Here is a 20317-nt window from a genome sequence, read left to right as displayed (position 1 = left end):
TTCAAAGAGCGATTGTCGCAGCACTACCCTGGAGGGTCCCACGCCACTGGAGAACAATCCAGGGAGCTGTATGTCACAGGATGGATTGCTGGGGACCTGGGCTACACTGTGCACAAAGACCTTTTGGAAGAAGTGCATAGAAGCCCAAGGAGCTGCAGAAGACTCGGTGCACAGGGGTACTGTCGCAGCATGGGGAGGCAAGTTCTTATCTCCGCCAAATTTGGACAGCTGGACCTTTGGACAGTCTGGGTCACTTCAGTTCACCACCTGTGTTCCAGGGATCATGCTCGTCGCCAGGAGAGGAGTCCCAGAGTACCGGTTGTTGTCGCAGAGAGGTGCCTGCTGAAGCAGGGAAGTGACTCCGTCACTCCACGAGAGAGTCTTTAGGTTCTTCTGGTGCAGGCGAAGACAGGCAGTCCTCAGAGCGTGCACACCTTGGAAACTGTTGCAAATGCTGGCTGGAGCTGAAGTTGCAGGTCACAGGAGTCAGTCAGTCAAATAACTTTTTTCGGCAATTGCCATAAAAGTGCATACAAAGACACATATTACGAATCTATAAATAGTATAAAACACAATTAAAAACTGTAAAAACTATTTCTAAAAACACCATATAAATATCCGATCTAAAAAACCCTTAACATATGACAAATAAGTACACTGAACATAATTAAGAATCGCAGAAACACAAGATTTCCAGCTGTTACCTCAGAATAGAAACTATCTTGTAATATTATACAAACATCTCTCACAAACATATAAAGATTAAAATGGAATAGACCTTTTCCTGATACTTAAAGAAGCTGTAACAAAATTTTGTACGTGGTGACAATTTTGAATATCTGTCAGTCTCTGAAAATATAATAGAGCTTCCTTATAATGGATAGGTCTAAGATGACATAAAATGGGTAAAATAAAGACCTTTCTAGGAGCAGCATGTAAAGAACAAAAGAGAAAAAAAATTGAGGTACTCTGCTTTGATTTGGAATCACAGGGGCAGGGTGGTAAATCCTTTTTCCAAAAACATGGTTTGGGAAAGGCTACCTTAAAATGAATCAAATTAAATCTAAAAAATGTTAAAAGAGAGGTTATTTTAGAACTTGAAAACCAGATCAAATAAGGTTCAAGACATGGGACAGTTCCAATCCGGATATAGGGATCGAAAGATTTCAATTTCAGGGAGCTATAAAATCTCAACTCTGATATGTGCTCAAAATAAGTTGACTTCAAGACAGACCTAGAGTTTGTGGTTAACAGTTGGGGTTCTTCAAACATTTACCTGAGCTCTAGCTTCTCAAAATAGTTTCGCAGGAACACAAGCCAGGGAATCCTATTTGAGTTGTCCAACTGTAAGCAATCAGAAATGCAGTCTTGAACAGGTTTTTGCCACAGGATTCAGCCAGCATCTAATCCAGAGCAGTAAAGGAGCAATAGAAACCCTGTCCTCCAAAAAACGTTGACCAATTTCCTCATGACTGATGATGTTTGCTATACACTTTGAAACCGTCAGTAATCTATGCAGAAATTTATTTTCAGTACTTTGGAGGGAGGGTATTTTGTTATAGCCCCAAACTCCTGCCCGTATAAGACTGCTGCAGCACACTTGGGGTTATAAAGTGTTTTCATCTGTGCAAGGGGTCTGTGACCTAATTTACTAGTAAAGCGAAAAATCGCTTCATTATTGCTTGTCAACTGTTGGAACTTGAAATTAATGTGAGATTTCCAGGACAAAGAGGAACTCATATACATACCTAAATAACATTTTTTTTTACCTTATTTAATATATGTCCTCCCATAGTAAATTGTTTAGACTTTGTATTACGTGGGTCGCATGTCATAACAAAAGTCTTAGGGTAGTTTACTTTCAGATCAAGATCCAACATAAATTTGTAAAATAGGTCCAAGAGTCCCTGTAAACCATTTGCGGTACGAGCAATTAAAACGGCATCATCAGCATATAATAAAACTGGGAGCGGTCTCTGGCCCATCTTTGGTACATCCTTTCCATGTTTTACCAGCGAGTCATAAAGCCCATTTATATATATCAAGAAAATAAAAGGCGCTAGGATACATCCCTGTCTTACGCCCCTTGTTGACGGAATAGGAGAAGTTCTCTGACCATATAAACCAGTCTGGACTGAAACCGTTAAATCTGTATGTAGGCGTTTAATAAGCTCCAAAAGGGACGAATCACAACCTAGAGCTCCCAGAATTTGCCATAACTTCGACCTATTGACCATATCAAAAGCACTAGTTAAATCAATAAATGGCATATGAATAGACTCCTTTTTGGCTGTCACGTATTTACTAAGTATCAGATGCAGATTTAAAACTTGCTCAACTGTGCCTACACCAGGTCTAAAACCAAATTGAATTGGAGATAAAATCTGGGCCTCAGTCACCCAATCTTCTAAACAGGATAAGTTCACACTTCCTAAAATCTTTGCCGTTGAATCAATAAGAGAAATTGGTCTATAACAGGAAGGATCTTGTCTATTTCCTTTTTTGAAGATGGGAACAATAATAGCCGATTTCCATGAGATAGGTACATTACTATTTACTGCGCTATTCAACACATTTGTAACTAAAGGACCCCAGAGATCAATTTCAGATTTAAAAAGATCAGCGGGGACTCCGTCAGGGCCAGGAGCCTTTCCCTGCCTTAGCCGATTAATGGCACTTAAGACCTCATATAGATCAAAGGTAATATCTAGGGCCTTGATATTAGTGTCTGAAATAGAGTATGAAGTAAGATTATCCTCTATATACAGGTTCTCATTATCATCGATTACTGGGCAAAATAGTTTCCTAAAATGAGTCACCCATACATCCTCTGCAATAAGACAATCATCGGCCTTAGTGTTGTTATCTGAAAAGTAAGGGTGATTTATCACCTTCCAGAATTTAGAAGTGTCCTTCAGCTCAGAGGCAGCAAGCCTTAGACCTAATTTCTGATTTCCTTTTTTCAAGAGCAGCCTTAGAATCGGCTCTACCTAGTTTAACTAGTTGGCGGGAGGGGGGAACTGCTTTAAGAGCATCTTTAAGTTTTTTATGAGCAGAAGAGCACACAGAATCAAACCATCTATGGACCACTGGCCCCTTCATGGGCCTTTTCGCCACCAAGGCTCACGAGATATCAGTACTTAACAATTCAAATTCATGGACTATACATTCATGATCTAACCTAGTTCTTACAATTTCCTGATTAAATAATTTAGGGTTAATTTTGTCCCATTTTAAGCGTAAACCGCCAGTTAAATTGTAAACAGTACTAGCTCTCAAACTTTTATTCTTAGGAACCTGATTAATATTTAAATCCAAATTAATGCTGAGGGGATTACGGTCACTGGCGCAGTGAGGCGTGATCTTAAATTCTTGTATTAGATGATAATCAGAGGAGCCAATAAGTATATAATCAATGATGCTCCCCTTCGGTTTCCCTGTGAAGGTTGGTATTTAACAGGCATCAGCAGCCAGTTTCTCAGTAACGTGTACCAAATCAAACTTACATATAAAATAGTTTAGAGCATCTCCTTCAGCAGTGTGAGTGAAATGGATTGATGACTCTCTGCCCTCATCAGGGAAGGCACACAGTTCCGTAGGTTCCTTGCTACACAAAGGAGTGTTGAAATCGCCCACCCATATTACAATTAGATCACTATCTTGTAAAACATTTGATGAATTAATGAAGTCTGCTACCTCCTCCAGGCATCCCATAAGGAGACCCCGGGGGATATTATTGTAAAAAATTTAAATCAAAATATCTTTCTGTCCACTAATAGATACTAAAACAACCATAAAATGAGGGGAAGACCAGATTAAGGACACGTTCAATAGAGGGAGATGTAAGGATACGAGAACTAAAAGGCCGCCACGTGCTCTCCCCATTGGGGAGGTTATAGCTGGCTGACACAAAGAAGTAAATCCATTCAGAAGGAGCGTATCCCTAGACCAAGTCTCCTGTAGACAAATTATGTCATAAGAAGAAATAAAGCTCCTCCAATCCGAGTTGTCAGTTTTACACCGCAACCCCGCTATATTCCAACTAATCAGAGTTAGTGGTCTAAACCCAGGACACGGTGTTAAAACTCTAGTATTTATAAGAGTTGACATATCCAAAACAGACTTTCCTGCATCCCGAGTACATTCATTGTAAACATTCCCAGCTATTGATCTCGCTATACTATTAGGGCAAGGGTAAACAGTGGCCGTCAGTCAATCGTTCTCATCAAGGTAATTAAGAGCCAAAAAGCGATTACTAGTGGGTACATTTACCTGCAATTGGGACCTTACTGGGTCAGGTGTGTGGGTTCTTGGGTTAGTAGCGGAGCAATGTGGTAGGAGCGCGGGGTCATAAAATTGACACAGAGGATGAATATGGATCCTAATACATAACCTATTATATTGTTCGGAGTTAGTCAGGAAAAAGTCCACTGAACAAGAATTTGCTAAATTTAAAACAACATAATCTCCCTCCTCCATTTTCTTTGAATATCCAACCCTCCTCACTCTGCGGGCCATAAGAATCTTATCATTATGGTGAAAATTAGGTTTAATATTAGATTTCAACCAATGACCAGCTTTCCTGATTAGCGATTGGGTATCTTCTATTTTAGAACTCACCAAGGGGGGAACATTTGACAGAACCAATACATACGGATTACAATCTGGAGGTAGATGTAGGGAATCTACATGATTTGCAGATTTATTATGACCCGTAACATGCAACCTAGAGGAACAAACTTCCATGGTCAACCCCTGTGCAGAATTGTCTACTAAGTTTCCTTGGCCAGAAACACCCTGTGAATTGGGCGAGGGGTTACTTGCTCCTGGAGGTAACAAAGCAGATAAGGGGTTGGTTTGATGAACCGGATCTTGGCTGTGAGATTTTCCCGTACTTGCTAATCCTGGCTTAAGTAAATGGGATTAAGTACTAGTCACATCTTTACAAAAACAATCAAGCTTCTTAGTAATCATTGTGATAAGTTTCACCTCTAAGGTTGCACAAAATGTTTTGAGTATAGAATCTATAGCACTTGTAAAATCTTCAGGGGCATCCTTTCTCAAAGAACATTCAGGAGTGGAAACCAGGGGAACTGGATCTTTAGCACTTAAATCCGAATGGGTGGATGTTCTCTTTTTAGGGCCCAAGACCTTTTTTGTATTTTTAGACTTTTTCCCGGCTCTCCTCTTCTTCAGAGGAGGAGAATCAACCTGAGAACAAGAGCTTTCCAGAGATGGATTAACAATTGGGGTAGGAGAATTGTTTGAATCTGTGAGAGGAAGTATATCATGGCCCAACTGTATAGTACTAGAGGACAGGGCCGGTAGTAAGGGCCCGGTTCTTGAATTAGTATTTATATGAACAATAGGTTCCAAAGGGGGCTGCTGAACAGTGTTTCGGACAGCCCCAATCCTTTCTTCTACTTGCTCTAGTTCGGATTCAATGGCCCCCATCACAGAGGATAAATAGCTAGTAATGGAGGACTGGAGAGAGCTGGGCCCACCTTCCCCCTTTTGCAAGTTAATCTTTCTCTTCCCCATATTTAGGTGATGATCTCCCACAGCACCTTTAACAGTTTCCAAAAGAATTTACCACAGAACGGGAGGAAGAAAAGTTAGAGGGGGGGCCCAGCCCAGCCTCTTCCGGTCGATGACGGGCGAAGGACGGGCCCGCCCTTGGCCCGGGCTTCTCACGGGAGCCGCCCGCGTGCGTCGCGGAAGCGCTAAGATGGATTTAAAGGGCTCCTGCCCTATCAGCTGCCGCCGCCTCCGCCTCCCAAAAGTGCATCCCGCGAGGCGGGAGCACTAAGATGGATTTAAAGGGCTCCTGCCCTGCCAGCTGCCGCCGCTTCCGCCTCCCAAAAGCGCGGCCCGCGAGGCGGGAGCGCTAAGATGGATTTAAAGGGCTCCCGCCCTGTCAGCTGCCGCCGCCTCCCAAAAGTGCGTCCCGCGAGGCGGGAGCGCTAAGATGGATTTAAAGGGCTCCTGCCCTGCCAGCTGCCTCCGCCTCCCAAAAGCGCGTCCCGCGAGGCGGGAGCGCTACGATGGATTTAAAGGGCTCCTGCCCTGTCAGCTGCCGCCGCCTCCACCTCCCAAAAGCACGTCCCGCGAGGCGGGAGCGCTAAGATGGATTTAAAGGGCTCCTGCCCTGTCAGCTGCCGCCGCCTCTCAAAAGCGCGTCACAAGAGTCGTCCTAGATACTTTGTTGCCGTTGCGGTGGTTCCTGGAGCAGTCTGCGGTTGATCTGACAGTCAGAGGATGCAGAGGAGTCCTGGAGGAATCTTTCAAACCTTAGCCCTGAGAGGGGGATTGGCTACCTACTCAGGTATGCACCTGTTAGGAGGGGTCTCTGACATCACCTGCTGGCACTGGCCACTCAGAGGTTTCCAGAGGGTCCCCACACCTTGGAATCCAAGATGGCTAATGCCAGGTACACTCTGGAGGAGCTCTGGGCACCACCCCAGGTCATTCCCCTTTCCTTTGTCCAGTTTTGAGGCAGAGCAGGGACTGGGAGTCCCTGAACCAGTGTAGACTGGATTATGCAAAGAGGGAACGTTTGTGCCCTTCAAAGCATTTCCAGAGGCTCTGGAAGGATACTCCTCCCATGCCTGTAATACCTAGTTCCAATGGGAGAGGGTGTAACACCCTCCCCTAAAGGAAATGCATTGTTCTGTCTTCCTGGGATTGAGCTGTTCAATCCCCAGGAGGGCAGAAATCTCTCTGTGAGGTGGCAGCAGCTGGGGCTGCATTGGAAACCTCAGAGAGCTGGTTTGGCAGCACTGGGGGTCCATGGTGGAGCCCACAGGGTGCATGGGATTGCCCCCCATACCAAATTTGGATTGGGGGGTCAATTCCACGCTCTTAGACATCTCACATGGCCATATTTGGAGTTACCATTGTGAAGCTACAAACATGTATCAACATATATGTAGGGCATGCTTATAATGGCATCCCCGCACTCACGAAGTCTGGGAATTGGCCCTGGATGACGTGGAGGCACCTTTGCTAGTGCAAAAGTGCCCTCACACACAGTAACTTTGCCCCCAACCTTCAGTAAATGAAGGTTAGACATATAGGTGATTTATATGTTACTTGGTGCAGTGAAAAATGGCTGTGAAATAGTGTGTGCACAATTTCACTCAGGCTGCAGTGGCAGTCCTGAAAAAAGGTTTTTATGAGCACCTTATGGGTGGAAAAAGAAATGCTGCAGCCCATAAGGATCTCCTGGAGCCCCAATGCCCTGGGCACCTAGGTGCCATATACTAGGGACTTATAAGGGGGTCCTGTGTGCCAATCAGATTTGGAATATGGAGTCACTAAACTATAGTGACAAATTTGGTAAGTAGAGAGAGCATATGCACTGGAGTTCTGGTTAGCAGAACTTCAGTGTCACAGTCAAGCATACTGACAACACACGTAGGCCACAAACTATGAGCACAGGGGTCCTGCCTAGCAAAACACACTGACAAATAGGTTTTAAAATATGAATACTGGGGTCCTGGCTAGCAGGATCCCAGTGAGACAGTAAAAACAAACTGACAAACACTCACAAACAGGCGAACAAATGGGGGTAACCATGCTAGAAAGAGGCTACTTTCTCACAGTTCTGTTATTTACCTTTGGTGTTTTCTTACATTCCCAGCGCCCCTCTACCCACTACACTTGCCTAGGAGGGAAACTGACATTCGCATTCCACTATTTTATTATATGGTTTGCATTCGCCCTAGGCCCATTGCAACCTATTGTGATTTACACTATTTGCACTTTTAGAATGTGTGTAACCAAAATAAAGTACCTTTATTTTTGTAACACTGAGTATTTTCTTTCATGTGTGTGAATACTGTGTGACTACAGTGGCATTCCAAGAGCTTTTCATGTCTGCTAGTTCAACCTTGGCTGCTCAGCTACAGCTACCCTTAGACAGCCTGGCTTCTAGACACTGACTACACTTCACTAATAAGGGACAATTGGACCTGGTATACGGTGTAAGTACCTTTGTTACCCACTACAATCCAGGCTAGCCTCCTACATAATGTAACTATAACTTGCCTCCGCATGTACAGTTTTTTAATTAATATTTTTACAGCAAATGTTACAGTGATATTTTCAATGATGTTATAAAAGATGTCATGATTGCTGTAATATCTGGGGTAATTAGCAGTGCATGGCGAGGGCGCGTTAAAGTTACTTTAGGGCATGAGTTATAGTTACTTGAAATAACTATAACAGGTGAATTTTGATGGTTTTGTACGTTTAAAATGGGAGCCTAACTATAATGTTCCTGTAACCTTTGTTTCTTTAAGTGAATTTCGATGTTTTATAAAATTTAATATCCTAACTATAACATTCCTGTACCCTTTGTTTTTTTCAATTCATTTCTATGATTTTCTAAACGTAAAGTAACTTTAAGTAGTATACGTTAATCCAACCACTGCCGCTCACGGCCTTGTGGCCAACACCCTATAACCACCCAACCCCTTGCCATGCACAGTCTTTGGCCACATGTGACAGGGGTTAGCCACAGGGCCTGTCCTTTGGCTGTGCTTGGCAAGGGTTGGGCCTCAGGAGCAGTTGAGAAGAAAGAACCCACTTTTTACAGTCACTACATGAGATATTGCGCTCTGTGATAAGCAAGGATGCAAACACCTCCATCAAGGTTTACAGATAACTTTCCAAGGTAGAAATACAGAGAAAAAACACTTGCTCTGTCTTCACCATGTGCAAGAAATGTGAATGATTAGTACTTTTGAGGGGTGGAACTTCAACTGGAGCACTTGGAGCAACTGCTCTGTAAATGCTTCCAGTTGAAGTTTAATTTCTGTAAAATGAGCATTGTGCCAGAATGAATCCTGCCATGCATATTTATCCAAGAAGAGCTACCATTTTTGTGCCAAATTTCTACTCAAATGGAATGCTTTCTACTGACCTTGTGTTTCTGTAACTTTGAGAATGTGATTGTTCCTTGGCATCTTCATCAGATAACTTTTCAAGCTGGAGCTGCAGAGAAAACACACTTGGATCATTTTCACTTTACAAAAGTGCTTATGGGACCACAAGGAGAGCATCACAGCTGCAAAGGTCCAAGCTGGCTCCAGTCTCCTGCGGGAGATGGCACCGCTCCAGCAAGCAGGGACCTGCTTTAAATAGCAGCTTCTTGCTTGTGGGAGAAATCTTTTCATCTCTTTCCCTGCACACATGTTAGACTGCAAGAAAGATATGACAACTCTGCTTTCAGCAAGCGGAAGCCATCAAACAGCTTCCGTTTGCTGAAAGTGGAGTTATGTTTGCTTTTGCTTGGCGGGAGCTGGCAGCTCCCACCAAGCAAAAGCTAACAGCTACCTCCCCAGGTTGGGTACCTTGGGATGTAGCTGGAGCCAGCCCTGGGGTGCCGGTCCCCAGGGCCATAAATGGCTCCAGGAGGGGAGTCGCGTGCCCCCCCCATCCTTATATTGTATTTGCCCCAGGGAGGTGGCAGTTCCCAGGGTACAGGGGAGTCGCGTGGGCCACCCCACATACATTTACAGTCATTGCCCCAGGGAAGTGGCGGTCCCCAAGGCACAGGGGGCCGTGCTTGCCCCTGCATACATTAACATTGATTGCCCGGGGGAGGTGGCAGTCCCCGGGGCTTTGATAATGCCTAGCAGGGGGCCCCTGCACCCCCTCCTATATTTTGGAAATGCCCCTGGGAACTGGCCTTCCCAGGGGCAAAATGACAAGCAAGTGCAGGAGATTGCACTTTCTGGTTGTTTGTTTTTAATCCACAGCTAAATTCGCAAATATTCATGATTTTTTACGTAAACTAAAAAAAACATGCTTGTTAGCCCCGTGGGGAGGGTCCCAGAGGGAGCCCTGGACCAAGGCTAGGGGCTAAGGGCATTCTTCCCTGGCCCCTTTTCTTTTTTTGATGTGTTTTCTTTGAGACTCAGCTTCACCCAAGTCCCAACATTTCTTTGATGAAGTGTTAGCAGCCAATCAGATATCAGCACGGGTAGAGTTGGATCTCTGGATCCTCCTCCTCCCTAGATATTTATATTTTGTGACCTTTAATATCTCTGAAACTACTGAACGGATTCACACCAAATCACAAAAAGTCAAATCTGTGCACCAAGACCTAGCTTCTAGCGTCTGGCCAAATTTGGTATATTTCCGTTCAGGAGTTCGGGCTGTAGTCATCTCTAAACACCCTATGGACTTTTTTTAACCCCTTTTTTTCTGTGCCCTGCTTTATGGATTGTCCCCAAACTTTCCATGCACTTTCCATGCTCAATAAAACTCTGTAGGACACTTTTCTTGGAAAAGTTTGTGAAGATTTGTCAAACAGTGCCAAAAATATAGCAAGTCAAAAAACGATTTTCCTGTGGTAACTAGGTACTGATTATAATTACCTGCTGGCAACAGCCAGTAGGAAATATATATTTACTGGAAAAACTAAAGGTTACAAGGAAGTAAGTTAGGTTGACATTTTACCCATACCAAGCTATAGAAATTCAGAAGTTAAAGTTATACTTTTGTTAATAAACTGTAACTTGTGGCCTAAAGTTACCTAATGGTATGAGTTATAGTTTCTTCACATAAGTATAACATCTGAATTTCTATGGTTTTGTATGGGTAAAACATTAAACTAACTATAACGTCCTTGTGACCTTTGTATTTTTCAATGAATTTGTATGTTTTGTTTAAAGTAAAGTAATATCTAATTACTGCAAGTTAATATAACGACTGCACTCACAGCCTTTGGCAGTGCGTGTTGGGGTCGGCCGCAGAGCCTGGCCTCTGCCCAACCCCCAACATACACCCAACCCCACACTGTGCACAGCGGGATTTGGAGTGTGGGTGGGTGGCATTTTTTTCATTCTTTTTTGGATCCATGAATCCTTCGCAAGCTTACATGGAGGGGCACCGTGAGCACAGTAGTGGTTCCCTGGCTCCGCAGATTGGCCCAAAATAAAATTGGGGCAATTTCTGCCCAGGAGGGGTCGCTCAGGGATCCCTCTATCTCTCCTAAAAGGTCAGGATACCTCTATCCTGATCCCTTATGTCAGTTTTTTATTGTTTTTTTTCCTCCCCCTGGCCTGATGCAAGAAAGAAAATGGCAGCAGCACTTTCCTGTCAGGTTGCGGCCAGGCAATCAGGACCTTGCTTTGCCCTTGGATTCATGGATTCCCGTGGGTGGATCTGCAAAGTATCCGTGTCCCTAGATATAAAAATGTATTTTTCCTTTAATAACTCCAAAACTACTGAATGGATTTACACCAAATCACAAAAATAGATTGTTCTGGACCAAGATCTAGCTTTCTGCCAATTTTGGTGTAATTTCGTTCAACAGTGCAGTCTGTAGTCGTGTCTAAAATCCCTATGGGAAATTGCACGGGGTAGATAAGTTTTGGGATGATTCTCCAAGCAGGGCAGAGACAAAAGGGGGACCCAAATCCATAGAGTGCCTTTCTTCACACCATAGGGACTTAGGACTTTTTACTATGATGATTCAGATTACCTAAAGGATCAAGGATCTTATATCCAACAGGTGTCTTTGTGTTACAGTCTCCTGCTACGATTATTTGTTTCCCGTGATATAAATGCTCTATCATATCAGTGAGATGCTCAATGGTACTCGACTGTGCCCTTGGTGAGTATCCAGCTCCAGCTGTGCACTTGGAGAGACTGAATGTATATAAATATTATAAACTTTTATGATAGCAACCTGCCTTTTCCCCTACTGGGTTTTGTAGTGGTTATTACGCCAAACGGATTCCTAGGTTTGGCAGGGAGTTTCCTTATTGTAGTGAATATGTCCATCCTCAACCATATCAACAGTCCTCCTGATGTTGGTCCATGAATGAGCCTCAAACTTTGACTCTGCCCCCGTCTAGTGCGACCAGATGACCAGATTGCCTCTTTTAGTTTCTTTGCACTACAAAACATTAATTCTTCAAAAATTCATATCTCTGGTTCCCCTTATCCGATTTAATCATTTTGGTGTAATTTTAAAGATAAAAATATAATCTGTTTTTAAAATTTGGATTTTTATTGTGTTTTGTGTTTCACTTATTTACGATTTTGTGATTTTTAAATGCTTTACACACTTTTCTTCCAAATTAAGCCTAACTGCTTGTTGCCAAGCTACCAAGGGTTGAGCTGGGGTTAGTTTATTGAGACCTAATGAGGGGTTGCATCCTATTGCTAAGTGTAGTGCTAAGAGCAGCTACACTGACCTTGGCTAGTGTGACCTGCCCCCACTGCCAGCGCCACCTGCCTAGCGGACCCCGTTGCTGAGCTCCAGTCGTCGCAGCTGGAAGTTGAGGCCCTCCTCCACCCGCAGGTTCCTGTCTTTGCCTCATCCCTAGTGGTCTAGTAGGCCTCTCCACTAGCATTGCCAGCGCTTCTATTCTGTCTGTTTTTTTGCTTTTTTCACTCTCTCTTGCCTTTTTTTGGCCTTCACTCTCTCTTGCCTGTTGTCTTTGCCTGCCTTTTTTTTAGCCTCTTCTTGCCTTATCTGCTTGCTTTACGTTTTTTCCATCTTCTTTTTCCTGCTCTCACTCCCGTTTACCATGCTCTCCCCTGCCCGCTCCCTAGCGCCATGTCTGCTTTCCTGCCCTCCCACCACCTAGCTGTGACCCCGCCAACCTGCCTCCCTCTGCTACTTATGGCGGCCGCTACACTGCCGCGCCGCTAGCGCGCTGAAGCCGCGCCAAAGGCAAGCCAGTCTACGCCCATCTGCGCCCAGCACCAGGAACCCTGGCCCCCGGACTACCCACTACTATGATGCCCGCACCCTCCTCATTCTCAAAGCCAGAAGGTTGCCCGTCTGACACTCTTTCTCACCGGGAAACACCAAAGGACCCTTCTCCAGCCGGAATTGCAACTTCACTAGCCACCCTAGGAACCCACGGAGCAGGACGCAACCACCTCAGCTGCATCCTCATCAACACCCGCTCCGTACACAAGCATGCCGCCGAGGTCTGGAACCTTCACGACTCGACATTCCCTGATGTTGCCTTCCTCACCGAAACATAGTTCAACCCCTCAACGGCCCCCGACATCGCCACAGCAATCCGTGACGGATACAAGATTAAACGCAAGGGCCACACTAACTGACTAGGAGGCGGCATCGCCATAGTCTACAAAGACACCCTTTGCGACTCCACTCACACCGAAAATTCACCGCCACCATGGGACAACTACACTTCCGGATCGGGACCAACACCACACTCCAAGGGGCCCTCATCTACAGACTTCCGGGACCCCACCCCCTGTTCTACGACACTATCGCCAACCTCGTCAGCACTCACGCTCTCACATCCAAGGACTACATCCTCCTAGGAGACCTCAACTTCCACTTGGAGAACCCTAATGACAACAATTCCACCACCCTGATCGAAAACCTCGCCAACCTTGGACTCAAGCAACTCGTCACCTCACCCACTCACTCGGCTGGACACACACTGGACCCCATCTTATACACCAGCAATCACGTCTCTGTCAGCCACACAACTGAACTCCATTGGACTGACCACCGCTGCAATCACTTTACCTTCAGCAAACCCACCAATCGCCACTGCGTACCCCAAGTTTCCCGCAGGAGCTGGAACAAGGTCACCGCAGCCCAGCTCACCGCCAGCCTCAATGCAACCCCCCCCCAAGCCAACGATGACCTCAACACAGCCTACACAATGGATCACCAACTGTGCCATCACCCTTGCCCCCCTCAAGACGCCCCCCAACAGATGCATGGCTAAGAAAGCAAACTTGCTCAGCCCCGCACTTAAAGAATCAAAGCAGCTCTGCAGATGCCTCAAGAAGAAATGGGGTAAAGAGAAGACCCCCACAAACCAGGAAGACTTCAAAAGCACTGTCAAACCACACCACCAGCTCATCAGGACCACCAAAAAACTCACCCTGCAACAACGCATCAACAACGCCCACAACAGCAAATAACTTTTCGCTGTAATCAGAGAGTTCACCAATACCAGCTCCGACTACACTGACATCCCCCCATCACAAGAGCTCTGCGACAACCTTGTCAACTATTTCCACCGCAAGATCACAGATATCTACGACAGCTTCACCACTCAGGACTCCCCCACTACCCCCACCACCAGCTCGCCGACTGAAGCGTCACCACGACCCTCCGCCCTCCTTTGCTGGAACAACATCACTGACAATGAGACCCACAACATCATGGCAACCATTCACTCAGGAGCACCCACTGACCTCTACCCCCACCATATCTTCAACAAAGCAGCAACACCATTGCACCCAAACTCCAACACACCATCAACCGCTTCTTCGAAACCACCACCTTACCAGAGAGTTGGAAACACGCCGAGATCAACCCTCTACTGAAGAAACCCTCAACTGACCTTGCAGACCTTAAGAACTACAGGCCCATCTCTCTGCTCCCCTTTCCTGCCAAAGTCATCGAGAAGGCAGTCAACAAACAACTCACCGACTTCCTGGAAGCCAACAACATCCTGGACCCCTCACAGTCAGGATTCAGGAGCAATCACAGCACCGAGCTCGCCCTTTTCGCTGCCACAGACGACATCCGCACCCTCCTTGACCGAGGCGAGACCGTCACCCTCATCCTCCAAGACCTCTCGACATGGTCAACCATGACACACTACATACCCGACTCCACGACGCCAGCATCCAAGACTCAGCACTGGAATGGCTCTTCATATTCCTCAACGGCAGAACACAGAAGGTCCGACTCCCCACTTTCTCTCGGAAGCCACCAAGATCAGCTGCTGCGTCCCCCAAGGATCCTCACAGACTCCCACCCTCTTCAACCTCTACATGACCCTACTGGCTGCCATTGTCAGAAGCCATGTACTCGACATCGTCTCCTACGCCGATGACACCCAACTGATCATCTTCCTCACCAACAACCCAACCACTGCCAAGAACAACTTCCATGAAGGAATGAAGGCAGTCGCGCCTGGATGAAAGACAGTTGCCTCAAGCTGAACCCAGACAAAACAGAGGTCCTCATCCTCGGCTCCACACCCTCCACCTGGAACGATTCCTGGTGGCACGCCGCCCACGGAAACGCCCACCGACCACACCCACAACCTTGGCGTCATCCTAGACACATCGCTCTCAATGGACCGACAGGTGAGCTCCGTCTCATTAGGATGCTTCCACACCCTGTGCATGCTTCGGAAGATCTACAAGTGGATCCCAACCGAAACCAGAAGGACAGTCACCCAGACCCTTGTCAGCAGCCGCCTTGACTACGGCAACGCACTCTATGCCACAACCACCGCCAAGACGTGGAAAAGGCTGCAACACATCAAGGACGCCTCTTCCCAACTCATCACCAATGCCCCCATGTCACAGCCACACCTCAGCCCTTCTGAGAGACCTACACTGGCTGCCTATCGACAAGAGAATCACCTTCAAACTCCTGACATATGCCTACTAGGCTCTACACGACACCGGACCAGCCTACCTCAACCAGACTCTCCTTCACACTCCAACCAGACAGCTCCGCTCCGCCGACCAGACCCTCGTCAACGTCTCCCGCATCCGGAAAACCACAGCCAGAGGAATATCTTTCTCCCACATCGACGCCAAGACCTGGTACAACCTCCCCATCCACTTCAGACAGTCCCCCACCCTGTCACAATTCAGGAAGGACCCCAAGACCTGGCGCTTCGACTGATCCTCCAGCTTCCCCCCTGTCACCCCCAGCGCCTTGAGACCCTCACGGTTGAGTAGTCGTGCTTTACAAATCCATAATTGATTAATTGCTTGATTGATAGGTACTTACCTGCCCTTACCAATAATCCACTTTCCAACATTTTTCAAATGCATGAAAAGTGATATCACTACTATAAGAACATAATGCATTTGCACTTTAGTTAGAGTGAACACAATGTTCCTGTGATATTTTTAGTGCTAATAAACGTTTGTATAGCACACAACCTGCTCTTAGTATGGAATTCTAGCACCTTTTGACAATCTGAGATATGTACCTCTCAAACCATGTTGGGATTAGTTTTTTTAGGTGTCATCTGCGTGATGAGCATGCACTAGCACATAGGCTCTTGCTTGTGAGACTCTTGTGTTCAATATTGACTTTGCAACCCGCCTATTGCTTATCAATTGGTGGCATCAATGTTGCTCTTCTTTGCTGCCCTCTCATTGGCCAGCGCATGCCATGCGTCGCTTCCTGTTCTTTCTATGATGCATGGACCTAGTACACATTAATTAGGTCTCATGAGTGTCCCTCCGCTGCTTGTACAGTGATTTAGGTACTAGTTCTGCCCTATGATACGGTCAACACTGGCTGTGACATAGCTTTTTTTTTTTTTTTTAACTTATGCCCACCACTCCTCCTTTCTTCTCCACTCCCACTCCCATATTTCTCCTCCCCTCCCCCATACCATTCTGTCCCTGTTTATTCTCTCACCCTCCTGTTTCTTCTCCCATCCGCCTCTGTGTATCTTCTCCCCTCTCCACGTATTATCCCTGTTTCTAGTTGTAGAAGGGACAAAAGCGCCATGAAGAGTCCAGCGCTGGCCACTCTATAGCGCATTTTTAAAATCATCCTGTTATCAGCCCCCAGGTGCTCCCCCGTTACTCACCCTGGCCTGATTGCCAAAGACAATAGATCACCAATAGGTGACACCTATTACCTGTGCCCACGATTGTTTTTTATCAGTAGGCAGTGGTCAATGGGATCCTTTGAGAAGGTGGTAAAAGATTAATGTTTGCAGACCGTAATTTGGGTGCAAAACATTAATACATACTACTACGATTCAGTATTTAGAATAGATGCCCTAAAAATGCCCCTCCCAACCACTGAGTAGGTATTGGGTAGAAAACTCAAATTGAGACTCGGTAACTTGTTTCCAAATCACAATTCGAGGTTTGTACATAAGAAAAGCCATTTTTAAGATTGCAAATGGACCGCTTCTGCAAATCTCGCCATTTGCGACTGCAACATACTTCGTACTTCTGGCCCCCTTCCTGCTAATAGGAAACCGAAGGCTTGTAAATGTTGCTTGTCCAGCAACATGGCGCCCATTGCTGACGCATTACTTCACTTGAGTTGTCCCACTAGTTCTTTGTGATTGCTCCTTAATTAATTATGTAATTTGAAGTCCTTCCGCCATAGGTCCGAGGACAAAACCATTTATTGGTGAAAGTATGAAAAAGATCGCCATTTTCCATTAGATAACTGCCTATGCATTATCGTAAACAACAAGTAGCTAAGTTAAGTGTACAATTACTTTTAAACATGCTTTATCAAAAAAGATGCTTATGTTTCGTAAATATTTTGATAGCAAAGACATGAAAATAAAAGCAAAACATTTGTGTTTCTCTCTTGATTTAAGTAACAGAGAAACTTGTCACCAAAACGCCCTTAAAAAAAACTAGAACTCGTGTTTGTTTCTAGCCTCTCAACAAAAACCTATAAACATCTTATTTCCTTCAAGCGCCCAACCCTTAAGGTCGTAAGCAAACCTAACTCCATCTTTGGATATCAATACCTTTCGAGTAAAAGAGCAAAGTTTCCACAATGTATAAAAGAGTACAAAACAAAGTTATGTTTCACAACAATGTAAACAAACGATGTGTTTAGTTTTTTTCAAGCACATACATTGATTGCTGTGCTTTATGAGTATATATGAAAATAATTAGCAAAAGCGTGAGTAATACTATCAATTTTCTAAGAAGTGGTATTTCGAAAAAGAAGTCTTTTGAAACAGTCTACCGTATAGTCTGAATTATTTGCAACCCGAGAAAATGCCATGTTATCAGGCGAAAGCGGCGCCATTCCAACATGGCTGCTTCCTTTCAGCAGGAATCAGACTCAGTTTACGAATTACCGAGTCGCTCTCCTGAGCCGGCCGGGCAGAGATTTCATCATGCAGCCCGGAGCCCCTCCTTTCCCGGTCCATGCTGCTGCTTAGATCCCTGCTTTGCCGCACTCTGCTCCCCGGCCAGCGCATCCTCCTGCTCCAGCAGTCCACCCGGGGTCTGGCCACCGCACCCCGCCGTCTGCAGGAGAGAGCCCCGCCGAGGAAGCAACAGAAGCCAGAGCCAAAACTACCTAGCAGAGCCATGGAAGAAGTGTTGGCGCCCCTGAGGCTTGCTGTCAAGGAGCAGGTACATACAGCCCGGCAGAAATGGGGTCGAGAGTTATGGGCTGCGGATGGAGCCATGTGTATTTTTTTTTTTTCCTGGAGTAGGTGCAAAGCTGTAGTTGTGGTCCGGGATGCTTGTCCATTATATGGCGCCAGATATGAATAGCTTGTCAATTCATCCTAGACTCCAGGGTGCCACTCACTTTTCAATCATATTCAGTATCCTGATAGGGAGAATGCGTTCTTAAGCTTTCATAAGGTCACATTCTTTGTAAATCTATATCACCGTACTCAAATGAGTTATTCATCATTATTCTATTTGTTTTGATCGCCCACTTAAACATCTAAATTCGTCCACATTGGAGAGTTAGTAGGAGGGAAGGGAGACAACATAGCAGATCATATGGGAAGGATTTAGTTAGAGGGCAGCAGTCGCAGCCATGAGCTAAGTATAAGGTGGTACGTACGAGTGTGACCGGCGAGTGTGATTGATGCAGCTGGTTGAATTAGAAAGCCTGTGTGCTTTGGGAAGTTTTAAACTTATGAACTTGAGAGCAGGGCTTTAAGTTGGGGCTGGGTGGGTCCCTAAAAAGGGCGTGGCTTAAACATGTAACCTAAAATTCCCATACCACCTTAGCCACCCATTGGCATAGAATCACAACTACAACTGGCATACACAATTATTGCTCTGTGCGCTTTGAAGAGAGTCCAAGATTGGATGACCAAGAATTCTGAACACCTTTTTGACCCACCACAGGCATTGGGAGAGACTCGCACTGCTTTCAACCTTAACTCAATTGTTGCCTTTCAAAAACACTTGTGAGGGACTCGGTTCATAGTATGCACAACAGTAGGGTAATTTTCTGCCTGAAAAAAAAATACCATACCAGAAAATCCTGGGAAAAGCAGACACTCTAAGGGAATGCAAGCATTAGGGGAAGAATATGAAACGTAAATAGGAATGAAATGGAACACCTTGATGTATTTTACACTCATTGTTCAGATCTTTAGCTGTGTTTTTACTAGTAAAGTTAAGGACATGAATATAAGGCCCGAAAGGGACCAGCTTTATTTTCTGTTTTTAATTACTATTGGGTTCAATATCAGGAAGGACCTCACCGGCTTAAAGCCCTGCTTGTGAGACAGTTACACATGGGGCGACCTGATACGGTTGTAGATGTGAGACGAGGTTCGAGTTAATAGGTTCCCCCGCATGGATGAGAGGTGGTTGGGGCTGACTGGTTCAGAGGGACAGGTAGAAATCCTAGGACATAGGGACAGAGTTTCACCTTTGGTTCAATCCAAAGCAACACTTTATAAAGCGTTCTTCTGACAGAAAAACTGTTGGAAATGGCCTTTTCTGCAAGGTTATCCGAAACATTTTGCCTTTCTCCTCCTACATTTCTGACCCTCTTTTTGTTGGCTTTAAAACTGTGGGCACTTTACCACTGCTAATCAGTGCTAAAGCGCATGTGCTCTCTCCAATACAACTTGGTATAATAGGTTTACACCTGCTTGGCTTATAGGTAAATAAATCTCTTGTAAAGTGGTATACCATGTACCCAGGGTCCTTAAATTAAATGCTGCTGGTGAGCATGCAGTGCAGAATGCATCACCCACATAAGTAGGCTTTCAAACTTGTTTCAGGCTTGCCGCTGCAGGGCCTGAGTGCGCAGTTTCCCGCTACACTGACTTGGTGAGCTAAACCACTTGCTAAGGCCTAAACTCCCTTTTTACTACACCTAAGGTAGGCCCTAGGTAGCCTTATGGGAAGGATGCTGTGTATGTAAAAGGTAGGACATATATCTTTGTGTTACATGTCCTAGTTGCGATCAACAGCCTGTGTGGTTTCTCACTACTGTGAGTGCTGCTACTCATAGGATTGTATTGGAAATGCCCTGACATATGTCTAAGTGGTATCTTCTGATCTATGAGTAGTAGCGGGGGCATGTTTGGGAAGGTAGTGATAAATTCTGCTTATTGGCGTAGGTGGATTTTTTTTATTACCTTTGTAGAAATGCCACTTTTAGAAAGTACAAAAACAATAGATGATGGACTGAATGCAGAACAGATCAAACATTCATCCCCAGTCACAGATCTGGGTTTAATCCATCATTTGTTTTGTCTGCCATGCCATTTCAGTTCAAACCCAGCCATATGCAAATCAGTCTTGACCCTGTTCCTCATGGGAACAGTCCAGCCTGAACTGCCTGGCCAGGTCC

General features: G+C 45.4%; 1 protein-coding gene across 2 annotated transcripts in view; it reads left to right on the top strand.

The window, feature by feature from the left end:
- The first annotated feature begins 17870 nt into the window (after positions 1 to 17870).
- The window catches only part of GARS1 (glycyl-tRNA synthetase 1), a 156652-nt gene continuing 154205 nt past the window's right edge, over positions 17871 to 20317 (top strand). Inside the window, exon 1 of one of the 2 annotated variants that reach the window (XM_069211052.1) lies at positions 17871 to 18117. In XM_069211052.1, the coding sequence (XP_069067153.1) occupies positions 17908 to 18117 (210 nt within the window). In that variant the 5' untranslated portion in view covers positions 17871 to 17907. The remainder of the gene's footprint in view (positions 18118 to 20317) is intronic. The other variant, XM_069211051.1, reaches the window with a different exon arrangement.

This window comes from Pleurodeles waltl, chromosome 10, assembly GCF_031143425.1.
Source record: "Pleurodeles waltl isolate 20211129_DDA chromosome 10, aPleWal1.hap1.20221129, whole genome shotgun sequence".
In the NCBI taxonomy this organism is placed as follows: Eukaryota; Metazoa; Chordata; class Amphibia; order Caudata; family Salamandridae; genus Pleurodeles; species Pleurodeles waltl.
This window is presented reverse-complemented; position numbering and strand designations above follow the sequence as displayed.